Source organism: Salmo salar, chromosome 20, assembly GCF_965601325.2.
Source record: "Salmo salar chromosome 20, fSalSal1, whole genome shotgun sequence".
NCBI classification, from domain to species: Eukaryota; Metazoa; Chordata; class Actinopteri; order Salmoniformes; family Salmonidae; genus Salmo; species Salmo salar.
The window spans coordinates 23,117,844-23,135,051 of record NC_138310.1 but is presented as its reverse complement, the minus strand read 5'-3'; the positions used below and the strand labels follow the sequence as shown (position 1 = coordinate 23,135,051).

At 41.3% G+C, this 17,208-nt stretch overlaps 1 protein-coding gene across 2 annotated transcripts; it reads left to right on the top strand.

Moving 5' to 3' along the window:
- The first annotated feature begins 2,784 nt into the window (after window positions 1-2,784).
- LOC106579879 (BCL2/adenovirus E1B 19 kDa protein-interacting protein 3-like) lies at window positions 2,785-15,172 on the top strand. 2 transcript variants are annotated; one of them, XM_014160207.3, is made up of 6 exons: window positions 2,785-2,899; window positions 8,513-8,768; window positions 8,879-8,960; window positions 12,211-12,317; window positions 12,512-12,661; window positions 14,530-15,172. In XM_014160207.3, the coding sequence occupies exons 1-6, from the start codon at window positions 2,815-2,817 to the stop codon at window positions 14,576-14,578; spliced, it is 729 nt and encodes a 242-aa protein (XP_014015682.1). In that variant the 5' UTR covers window positions 2,785-2,814; the 3' UTR covers window positions 14,579-15,172. The 2 variants fall into 2 exon arrangements, with proteins under 2 accessions (XP_014015682.1, XP_014015683.1); XM_014160208.3 differs by lacking the exon at window positions 2,785-2,899 and adding an exon at window positions 8,078-8,201.
- Window positions 15,173-17,208: the final 2,036 nt, after the last annotated feature.

The following is a 17,208-nucleotide window of genomic DNA, read 5'->3' as shown; positions in this document are numbered from 1 at the left end:
ACCTCTATTGTTGACACACATTACAAAATGACATTCTGCATTGAACAAATTGGCAAGCTGTCGGCTTTCCATATTTGTCCCAGGCTGTTTGTCAAGTTGCCAAGTTTCCTCACCCTCATCTTTCACACACTCACTCTTAACATCGATGTAGACACACACACAAAGCTCAACTCAGTTGGTGGATTGGTTTGTGGGTAATTTCGAGACAACTATGCCAAATGCACAGTTGTTATCCAGTCTGCGACTACAGACAAGGCTTAACAGTCTGGTAAACACAGTTTCCTTCTCCAGAGGTAACCTGCAGTATGAAACCGTTGCTTTTCCAAGTAAATAGTAGTGGGCAGAGGTGCTGCAGGCAGCCTAATCTCACATGGATGGGACTGGTCCCTCTTGCACTTAGTGCCACCATGTACAGCTCAGCACAGAGGCTCCAGTGCAGTTATTGTAAGAGAGTATTCAGGCAGAGGCATGCCTTGGCCATATTGTGCTGACCTGCATGACTTGTGTCAGTTTAAATGTGAGAGGCACTCATTTGTACCTCTGCTGCTAAGTTCCATGCATGTGTCTTGACTTACGCTTATGTTTCTTATGAATTGTTTCCCTCTGGATCAAGTTTTTTGTTTGTACATTTTTTTAATGATGTTTTGTACTTCAGATAAATAATAATCACTATAATTAGTTTATTTTTGTATGAACTAAGACAGAAATATTGATAACATTTAACCCCCTCACACTACTTGGTTTAGTCTGATCACTGTTGTCTGTTAAACTGTAGGTTTTGGGCTGATCTGTAGACTGAAGGATTACTTGAACTGGTGATATTTAATGTGACTTATTGTTAAATTCAAGTGGGCCGCTGGTCTAAATATGGAGTGCATATTAATGTACCATTAAGAAAGGCTTAATGCATGTTGGATGTCCAAAGAGCAGTCTTTTCAGGTAATCGTGCCACTGCGGACTCATTAGGGGTCATTATCTGAATGTTTTTCTATTTGGGTTACTGTAACTGATATTGACTGGAATGGATTCGGTTGCTTCAGTTTATTTAGTTCATTTGCGCGAGTTGTTTCAACTCTGTGTGTGCCATGGCTATGTTTTCTAAACATTTGCACTGAGTGAAAGATAATTAATAATAAATAGGCCATTGTACAGTGAGAATGGGCAAGGCATTATCTGTTTTCTCTGCTTCAGTTTGACTGAAGAAACACTCATAACCACATTCACTCTGAGGAGAATCAGGTTGATTGACTAGACAGGTTCACTGACATATATTTTATAATGAGATGTTTTCTCTTCGATTGTGCATAACAAGTTCTTTATGCAGGAAACAAAGTAAAACTGTTAAGTGTGTCATTGGATGAAATGACTGGTTAATGTCACCTCAGGTCATTGGAGACAGTATTTCAAACGTATGGCATGTCCAGCATTTGTACTGTATTTTAGTTGATGTGGCATTATTTGTTAAGGATGTTTTGGGAGGTTGTGTCTGTAGTACATTTGTTTATGTATACACTTGATTGACGAGATGCCAATTGTGAGCCATTGGATCATAATAAGTTAGCATTAAGCTTAAGAATTGAGGCTCACTCACTAGTAATGCTACCAATAAGCACTATTGCAGACTGTCTGCAATCAAGGTCATTAGTTCTACTGGTGTTGTCACTTCCTTGGGACTCTGCCTATGTCTTGTTGAATACTTAGATTTTCCTATGTTTTGTGGACAGTTTCTAATGGCTGTCACTTTGTTAGCTGTTGTGAGAATGTGTCATGACCTGAGGAACAAGAGTAGCCTACTGTACATGTTTTGTCATGGTTAAGATGTCAAATGCTCCATAGGAGAAGCCACACGTTATACCCCTGACCCCATACCACTATCACACACTTGGCATCAGAACATCGAGGCTCAGTTACGGTACAAATGTAGTTGTCAAAATTTGCTTTTTTTATTTTTCTTACATTTACTGTCAGTTATTCTTAAGCGTCAATACATGGAGACACCTAAACAAAATAAATGAGTACTTTCCCCCAACACACTCCTGTCTTCACAACTCTTGTGCAAACACACCAAATGTCATTCAGAAGGACCTAATTGCCTTTTTCATAGCAGAGGAAATAATGAGATAATCAAGTATGTTTCCTGAAGTGACTGGTGGCTTTTCAGGCACGAGACTGCTCACGGGAACTTAAATATGTATTCACAGAACTCGCAACAGAATGCACTTTTTTATTTTTGTGAATTTCATTGATTTGTATGTTTTGAGGGGCTCTTGATAAAGATTGGGGGACATTTTGGGTGATAAAAAAATATCAATACAGCAGTTTTAAAGGTTTACTGTATAGGTCTGTTTGCCTTTGTCAAATGGAATAAAATATAGTTTAGATTTAATGAGTAAAGTATTTCAAAACTGAACTATGAATACAACACTTTTTATAATTAGTTTTGACTATTCTATCAGATGCTGAGTTACGTTGTATTTGTATGTCCTCATAGTGTCTTATCACACAGAAAATTATCTTGCCATTACATGCACAAGCAACATTACTTTTTAATTTTTTTTTAAAAAATTTAAGGATCAAGGAGACCAGGATATTGAGATGTGAAATACAAGGTATATGCATTGCAAACATACTTCAAATATGATTGGTATTTGTGCTAGGCTACACATACTCAAATAACTTGTGCCCAAACAATATGCATTATATTGTTTTGTTGCATATTTTGGGACTACAAATTAAAGTTTGTGAAATAATTGTGTTAAGTCTCCCTCCGGGCCATTAAATAATTATGCGCCTGCGCGCGCCATTGCTTGCGTCATGTTGACGAACACTAAGGTAGGCAACATGTCCACCACCACTGCTGCTGCTCAGCAAAACAATAACGGGGGGCCTGGCCTCAACGGTAAGTATAATTGTACACCTTTTTGAACAATCTCAATTGTTTTAAATACATTTGCAACGAATGGGCTTGCTTTTCGTGGAATGTGTTTATAAACAGAAGGATATAGCAATATTGACCATACGTCAACTTTGCTGCTCCAATGGATTGACTTTAAATATTTGAGTGACAGGATTTCAACCAATCATGGATAACTAAACGCTGGTTTGCCTGGGGGCAGGCTTAACCCATATCAAAACAAGTCCAAATAAAATGAGAAAAACACAAAACATTTTTTTCGAATCAGAGTCAATTCTCCGTTTTTAATTGTGTAATATATTTACTTAACTCAATTTCCAGCTATTCAGAAGGATTTTTGGTTTATATTGTCTGTTGCACTCTGCCTGCATTGTCGAATTTTTGAATCCACATCAAGGCGAACCGAATTCTTTGGAACTGCTTGTCTACTGTGGAAAGAATGCAATGCAACACAACTGACTACTAGACAATGTAGATTCTAGATTAAATATTCTAATTCATTCTAGAGTAAAAAATAATTTGTACAACTGTAGGCCCATCAAATGCCCATAATACTCGGTGATACTGTCATCATACAATATCCTTAGGCTTTCTCATAAAGTGTATACTAAAGATAGGCAATTCAATCTAATCCGTAAGAAAAATAAACAATTTCAAATGTATAGCTAGCATTGAATTACTTAACGCAATAGGCGTATAACCTACTTCAACCCCCAATGACAATTACTGTATGCTGAACAGACTCAATATTCATATGACCATCAGATGCAGTCTCAACTGCCCAAGAAGTCCACTTTGGAGGAAAAAGCACAAGGTTAAAATGGTATATGTTTTAATTATCGGTGTCCTTGTATAGTACTTTATGTCACGGAGGCTCTGTCCCTTTACACGGTATGGCGATGCAGTCGGTTTCTAGTAGCATGCACTGGGAATTTCCTAGAAGAGGTTTAGTGAGTGAATGTTGCTCAGGCTAAACTGGTTAACAGACGGGTGTGGGGAATGGAGCTTTGATTTGATGCTTTAGCGTAGCTTCCAGAGATTGCATAACTCTCCTCCCTCCTTCTTTCCGGCCTGTCTGGGAGCAGTCTGAATTCCGTTAGGGCAGGCTGCTGTGAGAGGCAGCACCACTATCATGAAATGCAGGCTATCGGCTGGATAGTGTGTTATTTATAGACAAACTGATAATGGTAAATTATGAATGATATAATAGGCATACTACTACAGATAATGGACCTTACTCCTGCATATTGATCTGCTACTGGCACTCCTTATATATAGCCTCATTCTTGTGTATTTTATTCCTCTTGTGTTACTATTTTTATTTTTATTATAATTTTTTAACTGCATCGTTGGGAAGGTCTGGTAATCAAGCATTTCACAGTAAAGTCTACACCGTTGTATTCTGCTCATGTGACAAGTAACATTTTAATTTGATAATGGATATACATCCTCTATATTAAATAAACACATTTTGTGTGCTATGTCTACGTTTGATAGGATATGCACATTATGTAAGGGCCTATATTGGAAATGGAACAACATAACGTCACTGGTACAGTGGAATTTAGGCCACCCAATTACAATTGATGTCCCTCAAAGAGAGGAAAGAAGGAATATTTTAGCTTAACCCTCCTGCTGTGTTCTGGTCGAATTGGACCGATTTACACGTTTTCTCTCTGAAAAAATGTAGTTCATTTAATCTGATTGGTTTATGGTTCCATGACTTTGTCCACATAGGGCATCTGAACACACAAAATACCTTTTGGTGTTCCCTGTCAAAAATGACCAATCATTAAAAATGAATGGGTGAGACTACAATTAGTGTATGAAATTGAGTTCAGGCACATGCCCATTCATCAGATGGACACACTTCCTCTCCCAGACCCTCACATGCATGTGTGTTTGAGCACACACACACACCTCACTCCCCTTCTTGGCTTCCATGACAACCCCCACGGGAAATATAATCTTTCCCCCAAGGGAACCACACCTGTTGGCATTCTCACAAACAATCGCAACACTGTTTTAATAATATATAGAACTTTTCTTGCAGTTCTGGTATATAAGCTTTTTTGAGGCCTTGCACACAATTCATTCTGTGGTAGCACAATGACCAAACGATATACTGTATGTGAGGATCTTGATCATATTTTTGATCATGACACTGGTGAGGAGGAGAGAGTCCTTGTTAAACTTTGACACAAAGTAGTCTGCGATAATTAGCACAATATGTTTCATCTGAGTATTTGTTATAGTCAAAATAATCCAAACATTCTTTTTTTAAACTCAAAAACGAGTTGTATGAGCTCAGGTGAATGAGCCCTACAGGCCATAAATAGCAAATGGAATTTAAGTTCTTTTGAACATTACAAGTTTGTAAGTTGATAAAAAAATCTAACAAAACATTAGGTGATAATATATGTATTATTATGTATTTATAATCAGCTATAATGGGGCGGTCATTTTGGACCGGGAACAGAATTAATTAACATGAAGCGAACACAACAGGAGGGTCAAAGGGCAACTCCAACACTATACTTCTCAATCTCATTTTCATTAACTCCAGCACGATACCAGCGTTTGCATATGTGAAAACAGCGCATTTCTACATTTTGTAGAAACAAATATGAAGTTAAAAATTTTAACATCATCAAAAGTAAAACATTTAAAGAGGTTGCTTTTCAAACACTGAGATTCACGCAATGTCGGGACTAAGAAAATACACACACTCTGGCTAGAAACTCGTTGCAGGTTTTGAAAATCACTGCTTTTCTTACTTATAATCCTGTCTTGAGATGTCACAGAGATTTCTAGGACCTTATCTTTTTAACCACAGATCATAGAAACGCACCGTTTTCACATTTGTGGACACTGGTATGGTGCTGGAAATAATGAATATGAGATTGAAAAGTGGCAGAATCACTCTTTAATAGGCATGGGAGCTTGTTTATGACTTGAGCAAAGACTGAGAGCATGCTTTGTTCCAAAGTTGCAGCTTAAAGCAGGCTAGACTTAGTCCAGGACCATGTTTTAAACTGAACTTTCCAGATGTACACTATGTTTGTTTTTATTCATGGCGTCACTTGTTTCAGTAATATGCACATGCAGCCTTTTTGTACAGAGAACCTCTACCGTTGTCTTTGACATCTATAAACCTTGCATCCACATCCATTTTTAGTTTTACAAAATTATTCTGCTTTTGTGCATGTGCATAACTTCAGGGAAGTTAGGAACCAATATACACAGGCAGTTAGGAAGCAAAGGCTAGCTTTTTCAAACAGAAATTTGCATCCTGTAGCACAAACTCCAAAAAGTTCTGGGACACTGTAAAGTCCATGGAGAATAAGAGCACCTCCTCCCAGCTGCCCACTGCACTGAGGCTAGGAAACACTGTCACCACCCATAAATCCACGATAATTGAGAATTTCAATAGGCATTTCTTTATGGCTGGCCATGCTTTCCACCTGGCTACCCCTACCCCGGTCAACAGCCCTGCACCCCTCACAGCAACTTGCCCAAGCCTCCTCCATTTCTCCTTCACCCAAATACAGATAGCTGATGTTCTGAAAGAGCTGCAAAAAAGCCTTGGTTTCTCAAATGACTGCCTCGCCTGGTTCACCAACTACTTCTCAGACAGAGTTCAGTGTGTCAAATCGGAGGGCCTGTTGTCCGGACCTCTGGCAGTCTCTATGGGGGTGCCACAAGGTTCAATTCTCGGGTCGACTCTCTTCTCTGTATACATCAATGATGTCGCTCTTGCTGCTGGTGATTCTTTGATCCACCTCTACGCAGACGACACCATTCTGTATACTTCTGGCCCTTCTTTGGACACTGTGTTAACTAACCTCCAGACGAGCTTCAATGCCATACAACTCTCATTCCGTGGCCTCCAACTGCTCTTAAATGCAAGTAAAACTAAATTCATGCTCTTCAACCGATCGCTGCCTGTACATGCCTGCCCGTCCAGTGTCACTACTCTGGACGGTTCTGACTTAGAATATGTGGACAACTACAAATACTTAGGTGTATGGTTAGACTGTAAACTCTCCTTCCAGACTCACATTAAGCATCTCCAATCCAAAATTAAATCTAGAATCGGCTTACTATTTTGCAACAAAGCATCCTTCACTCACGCTGCCAAACATACCCTCGTAAAACTGACTATCCTACCGATCCTTGACATCGGCGATGTCATTTAGAAAATAGCTTTAAACACTCTACTCAACAAATTAGATGTAGTCTATCACAGTGCCATTCGTTTTGTCACCAAAGCCCCATATACTATCCACCACTGCAACCTGTATGCTCTCGTTGGCTGGCCCTCGCTTCATATTTGTCGCCAAACCCACTGGCTCCAGGTCATCTATAAGTCTTTGCTAGGTAAAGCCCCGCCTTATCTCAGCTCACTGGTCACCATAGCAGCACCCACCCGTAGCACGCGCTCCAGCAGGTATATTTCACTGGTCACCCCCAAAGCCAATTCCTCCTTTGGCCGCCTTTCCTTCCAGTTCTCTGCTACCAATGACTGGAACGAACTGCAAAAATCACTGAAGCTGGAGACTCATATCTCCCTCACTAACTTTAAGCACCAGCTGTCAGAGCAGCTCACAGATCACTGCACCTGTACATAGCCCATCTGTAAACAGCCCATCCATCTACCTCATCCCCATACATTTATTTATTTATTTTCCTTTGCAACCCGGTATCTCTACTTGCACATTCGTCTTCTGCATATCTATCACTCCAGTGTTTAATTGCTATATTGTAATTATTTCGTCACTATGGCCTATTTATTGCCTTACCTCCCTTATCCTACCTCATTTGCACACACTGTATATAGACTTTTTATATTGTATTATTGACTGTGTGTTTGTTTATTCCATGTGTAACTCTGTGTTGTTTGTGTCACACTGCTTTGCTTTATCTTGGCCAGGTCGCAGTTGTAAATGAGAACTTGTTCTCAACTAGCCTACCTGGTTAAATAAAGGTGAAATAAATAAAATAAAAATGTGGAGTTAGGTCTAATGCTCAAGAGCATAAGGCAGCCATCCACCATGGCTCTCCTTGTTAACATGCACTGCTGTATGTTCCATACAGTGACTTTGCTTTACACATACTGTGAGTGGCTGAGTGCCAGACAAAGCACAGGTCTCATGCATCTGAGATAAAGGGTCCTAAACAGCAGAAGGGATGCGTTGCTCTGCCAGGGGCTCTCTGCTGTAGACCAACCTGAAATGCAAATGTCTGCTGATTAAGGATCTATAGCCTAGATCTCCATTCAGGCTGAGTAAGTATTTTTGTGTCATGATGATTTCTGTCTTTGTTGACCACGTAACTTTAATTGCAAGCACTTACAGCAGCTATTTGGCCTTTTCTGAAGTACCACTGCCTTCTTTCTCCAGCTTGCTCATTTGAATCACAATAGCCACATAATAAAACAACAGTGCTACAAGTTATATTTTCAAAATGTCAATGTTTTGGTGCATTGAGTTTGAGAACTTGTCACTGCATCTTTACCATGGACTTATGTCACTATTATCAGCATTTGTACTGATACCCACACTTACTCTGATCCCCATTTTATGCTTGTGTTTTCAGGGTCGTGGGTAGAGCTGGAGATGAATGGAAACAACAGGAACCAGGCTCTGCTGCCAAACCCTAACACGGAGAACGGGAATGAGGGGGAGAGTCAGGCCCCTCAGGCTCTGGAGGTGGTGCCAGAGGAGGTGGAGGAGAGTCTGACAGGGGGGCTGGGGCACGTGCCCTCATCCTCCTCTATCCACAATGCAGACATGAAGAAGATCCTGCTGGATGCCCAGCATGAGTCCAGCCAAAGCAGCTCCTCCTGTGACAGGTAGGAAGGGAGTGTCATGTTTTTGGTGAGCCCCCTCCCTGAGCTCTTTTCTCCATGTTTGGGTGTTTGTATAATTTGCGTGTTTATTTTCTTCCTGTGTTGTGCCTCAGTCCTCACAGACCTTCCAGTCCAGATCAGGATGACAGCCAGGTCACCTTTGACGTGGAGATGTCCAGTAGGAGAGGGAGCCAGGTACAAAAACCCAGTCTGCTCTCATGTGTCTGTTCCTCCATCCATGCCCCTGACATCACTGTTACAGTATACACTGCGTGCACAATTATTAGGAAAATTGTATTCCTCGGGATTAATTTTATTGTTGAACAAACACAATGCTCTCAGTCAATCCAAAATGTTATTGAACCTCAAACCTGAATGTTTAACAAAGGAAAAGTGAGTTTTGTCTTTCTCAGGGAAATACACTACTCAAAAAAATAAAGGGAACACTTTAACAACACAATGTAACTCCAAGTCAATCACACTTCTGTGAAATCAAACTGTCCACTTAGGAAGCAACACTGATTGACAATAAATTTCACATGCTGTTGTGCAAATGGAATAGACAACAGGTGGAAATTATAGGCAATTAGCAAGACACCCCCAATAAAGGAGTGGTTCTGCAGGTGGGGACCATAGACCACTTCTCAGTTCCTATGCTTCCTGGCTGATGTTTTGGTCACTTTTGAATGCTGGCGGTGCTTTCACTCTAGTGGTAGCATGAGACGGAGTCTACAACCCACACAAGTGGCTCAGGTAGTGCAGCTCATCCAGGATGGCACATCAATGCGAGCTGTGGCAAGAAGGTTTGCTGTATCTGTCAGCGTAGTGTCCAGAGCATGGAGGCGCTACCAGGAGACAGGCCAGCACATCAGGAGACGTGGAGGAGGCCGTAGGAGGGCAACAACCCAGCAGCAGGACCGCTACCTCCGCCTTTGTGCAAGGAGGAGCAGGAGGAGCACTGCCAGAGCCCTGCAAAATGACCTCCAGCAGGCCACAAATGTGCATGTGTTTGCTCAAACGGTCAGAAACAGATTCCATGAGGGTGGTATGAGGGCCTGACGTCCACAGGTGGGGGTTGTGCTTACAGCCCAACACAGTGCAGGACGTTTCGCATTTGCCAGATAACACCTAGATTGGCAAATACGCCACTGGCGCCCTGTGCTCTTCATAGATGAAAGCAGGTTCACACTGAGTACGTGACAGACGTGACAGAGTCTGGAGACGCCGTGGAGAACGTTCTGCTGCCTGCAACATCCTCCAGCATGACCGGTTTGGCGGTGGCAATTCTTTGGGGGGCCGCACAGCCCTCCATGTGCTCGCCAGAGGTAGCCTGACTGCCATTAGGTACCGAGATGAGATCCTCAGACCCCTTGTGAGACCATATGCTGGTGCGGTTGGCCCTGGGTTCCTCCTAATGCAAGACAATGCTAGACCTCATGTGGCTGGAGTGTGTCAGCAGTTCCTGCAAGAGGAAGGCATTGATGCTATGGACTGGCCCGCCTGTTCCCCAGACCTGAATCCAATTGAGCACATCTGGGACATCATGTCTCGTTCCATCCACCAACGCCACGTTGCACCACAGACTGTCCAGGAGTTGGCGGATGCTTTAGTCCAGGTCTGGGAGGAGATCCCTCAGGAGACCATCCGCCACCTCATCAGGAGCATGCCCAGGCATTGTAGGGAGGTCATACAGGCACGTGGAGGCCACACACACTACTGAGCCTCATTTTGACTTGTTTTAAGGACATTACATCAAAGTTGGATCAGCCTGTAGTGTGGTTTTCCACTTTAATTTTGAGTGTGACTCCAAATCCAGACCTCCATGGGTTGATAAATTGGATTTCCATTGATTATTTTTGTGTGATTTTGTTGTCAGCACATTCAACTATGTAAAGAAAAAAGTATTTAATAAGATTATTTCTTTCATTCAGATCTAGGATGTGTTGTTTAAGCGTTCCCTTTATTTTTTTTAGCAGTATATATAAGTGTGCAGAATTATTAGGCAACTATTAGTGTGCAGAATTATTAGGCAACTAAATTACAAAAATAATTTCTCTCAACTCACTTGTTTATTCTCAATATTTAGAGTAAGTGTAACAGATAAGTAACACAAAATGACAATTAAATAACATTTTTGTCCTCAAAAATATTCAGTGACCAATATAGCCACCCTTATTTTCAATAACTGCCATGAGCCTTCCATCCATGGAGTCTGCCAGTTTCTTGATCTGATTCACGATCAATTTTCGCTGAAGCAGCAACCACAGCCTCCCAAATGCTGTTCAAAAAGGTGTATTGTCTTCCATCACTGTAAATCTCACGTTTGAGAAGGGCCCACAAGTTCTCAATAGGATTTAAGTCAGGTGAGGAACAGGGCCAGGTCATTATTCAGGCATCTTTGAAGCCCTTGCTGGCTAGCCAAGCAGTGGAGTACTTGGATGCATGTGATGGGGCATTGTCCTGCATAAAGATCATGGCCTTCTAGAATGCTGAGGACTTCTTCCTGTACCACTGTTTGATGAAAGAATCTTCCAGAAACTGGCAGTAGGTTTGGGAGTTGAGTTTCAGTCCATCTTCAACCCGAAAAGGTCCAACTACCTCATCCTCAATGATAGCAGCCCATACCAGTACCCTCCTTCACCTTGCTGGCACCTGACTCAAAGTGGTGCCCTGTGTCCATTACTGATCCAGCCACGGGCCCATCCATTTGGTCCATCAAGAGTCACTTTCATTTCATCTGTCCATAAAACCTTTGAAAAATGTGTCTTCAGGTATTTCTTTTCCCAATCTTGACGCTTCAACTTGTGAATCTTATTCAGTGGTGGTCTTGTTTCAGTCTTCTTGACCTTGGCCATGTCTCTGAGCACTTGACACCTTGTACTTCTGAACACTCCAGGTAGGTTGCAGTTCTGGAATATGGTGGCACTGGAGGATAATGGGTTCCTGGTAGTTTGACGTTTAATTCTTCTCAAGTCTTTTGCAGTTAATTTGCACCTTTTCTTCCCCATGCGTTTTTTGCGCCCCAGTTGACTATTCGCAACAAAACGTTTGAATGTCTGGTGGTCACACCTCAATAGTTTAGCAATTTAAAGAGTGTCGCATCCGTCTGAAAGGCATTTTACATTTTTGGCTTTTCAGTGTCAGTTAAAATTATTTTTTGGCCCATTTTACCTGAGGTAATGAGGCTGCCTAATAATTATGCACACCTTGATATAAGGTGTTATTCACTTTCGCCACACCCTCCCTCATTACACAAATACATATCACCTGAAAATGATTAAATCCAATAAGCATTCAAGTTTATATGGTTTGGAGTTGGAAAATGTGAATAGAAACAATGATAAGATCAGAATACTCACTTGCATAATAATTGTGCATGCAGTGTAGGCCTACAGGACCTCTCTGCTCACTCACCTGTGTGCTCTCTCTTTCTCCACATCTACAGTCAGAGGAGGAAGGCCCAGAAAAAGACAGAGAAGATGATATCCTGATGAACAAAGGTGCCGACTGGGTTGCAGATTGGTCCAGTCGGCCCGAAAACATTCCCCCCAAGTAAGGAGACACTGCACACAATCTAATAAACTTGTAGTCTAAATCATAGCGAAAATCGACTAAACGTATTCAATTCCATATCAGTCCATGTAGAACGTTAAAGCATATAATAGAAATGATCATTTTCTGTAGGAAGCCAATGTAATTAAAAATTGCCAACATGTTCAGTGATATTATTTTTTCTTTTTTTGTAGGGAGTTCCACTTCCAACACCCCAGACACTCAGTATCCCTCAGCATGAGAAAGAGTGGAGCCATGAAGAAAGGGGGTGTCTTCTCTGCTGAGTTCCTCAAAGTCTTCATCCCCTCCTTAGTCCTGTCTCACATCCTTGCCCTTGGTATCGGGTGAGTGACTGTACCATCTTACACAACTAGCAAATCAATTGGATGTGTGAGTATTTGTACACTGAAGAAAAATATAAACGCTACATGTAAAGTGTCAGTTTCATGAGCTGAAATAAAAGATCCCAGAAATGTTCCATACGCACCAAAAATATTATTATTTCTTATTTCTCAAAAACGTTGTTCACAAATTTGTTTACATCTATGTTAGTGAGCATTTCTCCTTTGCCAAGATAATCCATCCACCTGACAGGTGTGGCATTTCAAGAAGCTGATTAAACAGCATGTACATTACACAGTGGCACCTTGTGCTGGGGACAATAAAATGCCACTCTAAAATGTGCAGTTTTGTCACACAACACAATGCCACAGATGTCTCAAGTTTTGAGGGAGCGTGCAATTGGCATAATGACTGCAGGAATGTCCACCAGAGCAGTTGCCAGAGAATTGAATGTTCATTTCTCTACCATAAGCTGTGCCTCCGACGTTGTTTTTGCGAATTTGGCAGTACGACCAATCTGCAACCCAGTCTGCACCTTTGTTCATCAGGATATCATCTTCTCTGTCTTTCTCTGGGCCTTCCTCCTCCGACTGGTGGCTCCCGAGTGGCGCAAAGGTCTAAGGCACTGCATCTCAGTGCTTGAGGCGTCACTACAGAATCCAGGCTGTATCACAACCGGACGTTATTGGGAGTACCACAGGGCGGCGCACAATTGGCCCAGCATCATCCGTGTTTGACCGGTGTAGGCCGTCATTGTAAATAAGAATTTGTTCTTAACTGACTTGCCTAGTTAAATAAAGGTAACATTTTAAATAAAACATTTAATTTTTAAAAAGTCAACCGGCCTCACAACCGCAGACCACGTGTAACCACACCACATCCGGCTTCTTTACCTGCGGGATCATCTGAGACCAGGCCACCTGGACAGCTGATGAAACTGTGGGTTTGCACAACCGTAGAATTGCTGCACAAGCTGTCAAAAGTCGTCTCAGGGAAGCTCATTTGTGTGCATGACCTGACTGCAGTTCGGCCATTATGCTCACCTTCGATGTCTACTGGCACGCTGGAGAAGTGTATTCTTCAAGGATGAATCTCAGTTTCAACTGTACCAGGCAGATGGCAGACAACGTGCATGGCGTTGTGCGGTCAAGCGGTTTGTTGATGTCAACTTAGTGCCCCATGGGTGCGGTGGGGTTATGGAATGGGCAGGCATATGCTACGGACTATGAACACAATTTTATCGATGTCAATTTGAATGCACAGAGATACCATGATGGGACTCTGACGCACATTGTTGTGCCATTCATCCGCCGCCATCACCTCATGTTTCCGCATGATAATGCACGGCCCCATGTCGCAAGGATCTGTACACGATTCCTGGAATCTGAAATGTCCCAGTTCTTTCATGGCCTGCATACTCACCAGATATGTCACCCATTGAGCAGGTTTGGAATGCTCTGGATTGACGTGTATGACAGCGTGTTCCAGTTCCCGCCAATATCCAGAAATTTCACACAGCCATTGAAGAGGCGTGGGACAACATTCCACAGGCCACAATCAACAGCCTGATCAACTCTATGCCAAGGAGATGTGTTGCGCTGCATGAGGCAAATGGTCACACCAGATACTGACTGGTTTTCTGATCCACGCCCCTACTTTTTTTTAAGGTTTCTGTGACCAACAGATGCATATCTGTATTCCCAGTCGTGAAATCCATCGATTAGGGCCTGATGAATTTATTTAAATTGACTAATTTCCTTATATGAACTGTAAATCTTTGAAATTGTTGCATGTTGCGTTTATATTTTTGTTCAGTGTAGATTATGTCTGCTGTTGAATCATTGTCATGCTGTACTTATTCTCTCCTTAGGGTCTACCTTGGAAAGAGACTCACCACGCCTTCCACCAGCTCTTTCTAAACCCAAACTAAAGCAGTGCCTGGAAGTTGTCCTGTCTAAAACAAATATTTGTGCTAAAATGCCCTCTTTTCCTCTGCATCCATTGTTTACCTAGCTAGCTTCCTCCTCCCTTTTCCATTCTATTCATCCATTCTATATTCTGTTTACTCAGATTTTTCCCCTATATTTTTACCACTTTATCTGACACTGACTCACCCCAGTTTTTTTACGTTGGGTGCTTTTGAAAGGTTCACTATTCGTCAACGTTTGGGACCCTTTACCTTTTGACACAGATTGGGCACAGTGCGAACTGTAGCATCGGACAGTAATGACCACTATCAACCCATAATAGTTCACAGCCCCTGCCTGAACCTGAGTGTGGTACTTTTGGAACAAATGATTCTCAATTCAGCTATTGAAATCCTATACTGCACAAACACTGAGGTGGCTGGTATTGGATGGCAGGAGGCCTGAACCTTTGGGAATCTCTTTGAGATTTCCATATAGATGCCTTAGCTTAGACAGAGATTGTGCTGTGAGAGGTCAAGTGTCTTGGAGTGTTTATCTTTCTGCTCCTTACTCCAAGTCAGTTAATTGCATAGTGACTTGCACCTGAACCAAACATAAGTTCCATATCTGAAGTACACCTTTCAAGAGTTGCAGTGACTCTGAATCAAGTGGTATTGTTGTTCAGTTTTTTTTTTTTTTGCATGGAGTTTTGATATGTTTTTAACCCAGACTTTAATTCAGCAGGAGTTTGGTTGTAATTCCACCCTATTCTAGTTATACCAAATTTTGGTCATATTTTAGTAGCCCCAATTTTCTCTAAAGAGGGTGTGGTCTCTTGGTGAAAGGATGTGAATATTAATGCTAGTGGCTACTGCAGGTTTCCATTGATTATCAGGAAAACAACCTAGCAAATAGTTATACAGATGGGGGTGTTGATGCAGAAAGAGTAGCATGTCTAAATGCTATGCAGTACATGGTGAAGTACTGTAGTAGTAAGGAGAAGGGGAAAGTTTGAATGAAGATGTCATTTTTTTATGTAGATATAATATAGTAGATACAAATATACACAACCTGCATGCCTGCTGTTCAGTAACTCAAATGTGTCAATGCTACACATTCTTCCTCCCTTTTGTCATATCTTATTTGTTTTTTTTTTCAAGTTGATTCTAGAAACCTTTGAATTGAAGTTTTCCTGTGTGGCTACATACCCTCAGAGTGAGATCCAGTGTATAGGTCCAGCCACCATACTGAGTTGGATGTATTAGCAGAATTATGATATAACTGGCCACAAATGACTACTGCATATTGCCAAATATAGATATATTTTCATCTCAGCGCTTTCATTGCATTGGAAAGGTACCACTGACACTGATCTCTGAACTATTGAAGAAGTTGAACTATAGGGTTAGACAAACTCAAACAGCGACATGCCCTCCTATCTCCAGCTCTGATAAGTCATCTACCTTGTTTTGACATGTTCTTTGGTGATCTATTTTATGTAAGCATGGGCTCTATTCAGCCATTACCCATAGGCAGACATTATCTACCTTATTAAGGTAATGTAAGTAATGCTTTTTGTATATGTGTTTAACACTGACCTATTTTAAGAATTATGAAAAATTACCCTTTTTTGGCAATGGTAAAAAACATGTTTTCTTTTTATCACACTAGGTAATCACACTAGGTAATTATCCCAGGAACTCCCGGGAAAGTGACTATACAGAACCAGCACTCCACCACTGTATTGAGTTGCTTGGTGATTTAGGGTTTTGTATTGTATCCTTAGGGGGAAGGTTGGTGGGCAATAGGGATAGGTGTGATGACATGAGTGGGGTAAAAAACAAATCTTCTGATTGGGATAGTTTTTTTGTGCCTTTTCTTGGTTTGTACCAACTCAAAGTGACTCCCATTGCATGCATGCCCTTAGTTTGTAATTGGCATTTACATAGTATAATTCACGAGATGTTATAGCTTTCATTAAAATTGTGAAGTCCGTCCTTGTTTGTAAGGCAGAAGAAGTATGCACATTATCATTGATGTTTTTTTTCTTCTGATAATCCAAAATAGAAAATGAAAGATGCTTTTCTTGTTTGTATGGAGGGCAGGGCCCTCAGGAATTCATTGAACATGCTTGTAAAAAAATATTCCAGAAGCAAGAAGTTTCAGCCATGTAGATTGATTCATTGTAATCATATTGAAAAAACTGACATTAAAATGAGAAATTAACCACAATACTCTCAAGCAGAGTTTTTTAAAGGAAAAAACTGAGAACATAAATGTACTGTAAAACACGTGTTGTCAAACAAAATGATGGAAATAACATTGCTTGTTGTGAACCCCCCTCCTACCAAATACACACCCACAACTACTTTTCATGCTACCATTTTAGAATACCTTTTCCAGGGGAGGGGGGTTATAAGTGGGAAGAGCATATTACAACCTTTTGAATAGGAAAAATCAGGAGGGCAAAATTCTGTGCTCTCATATCAAGTGAGAATGAGTGAGCAGTAGAGGATTGATGCTTTCCAAATATTTGAGTTCCTTATAAATGTCAACAGAAGAGGAAGGTAGGTGATAGATTAGTGTTAACGTGTCTTTTTGGTGGCTTTACATTGCTGACCTGGATGCATGAAAAGTACAAA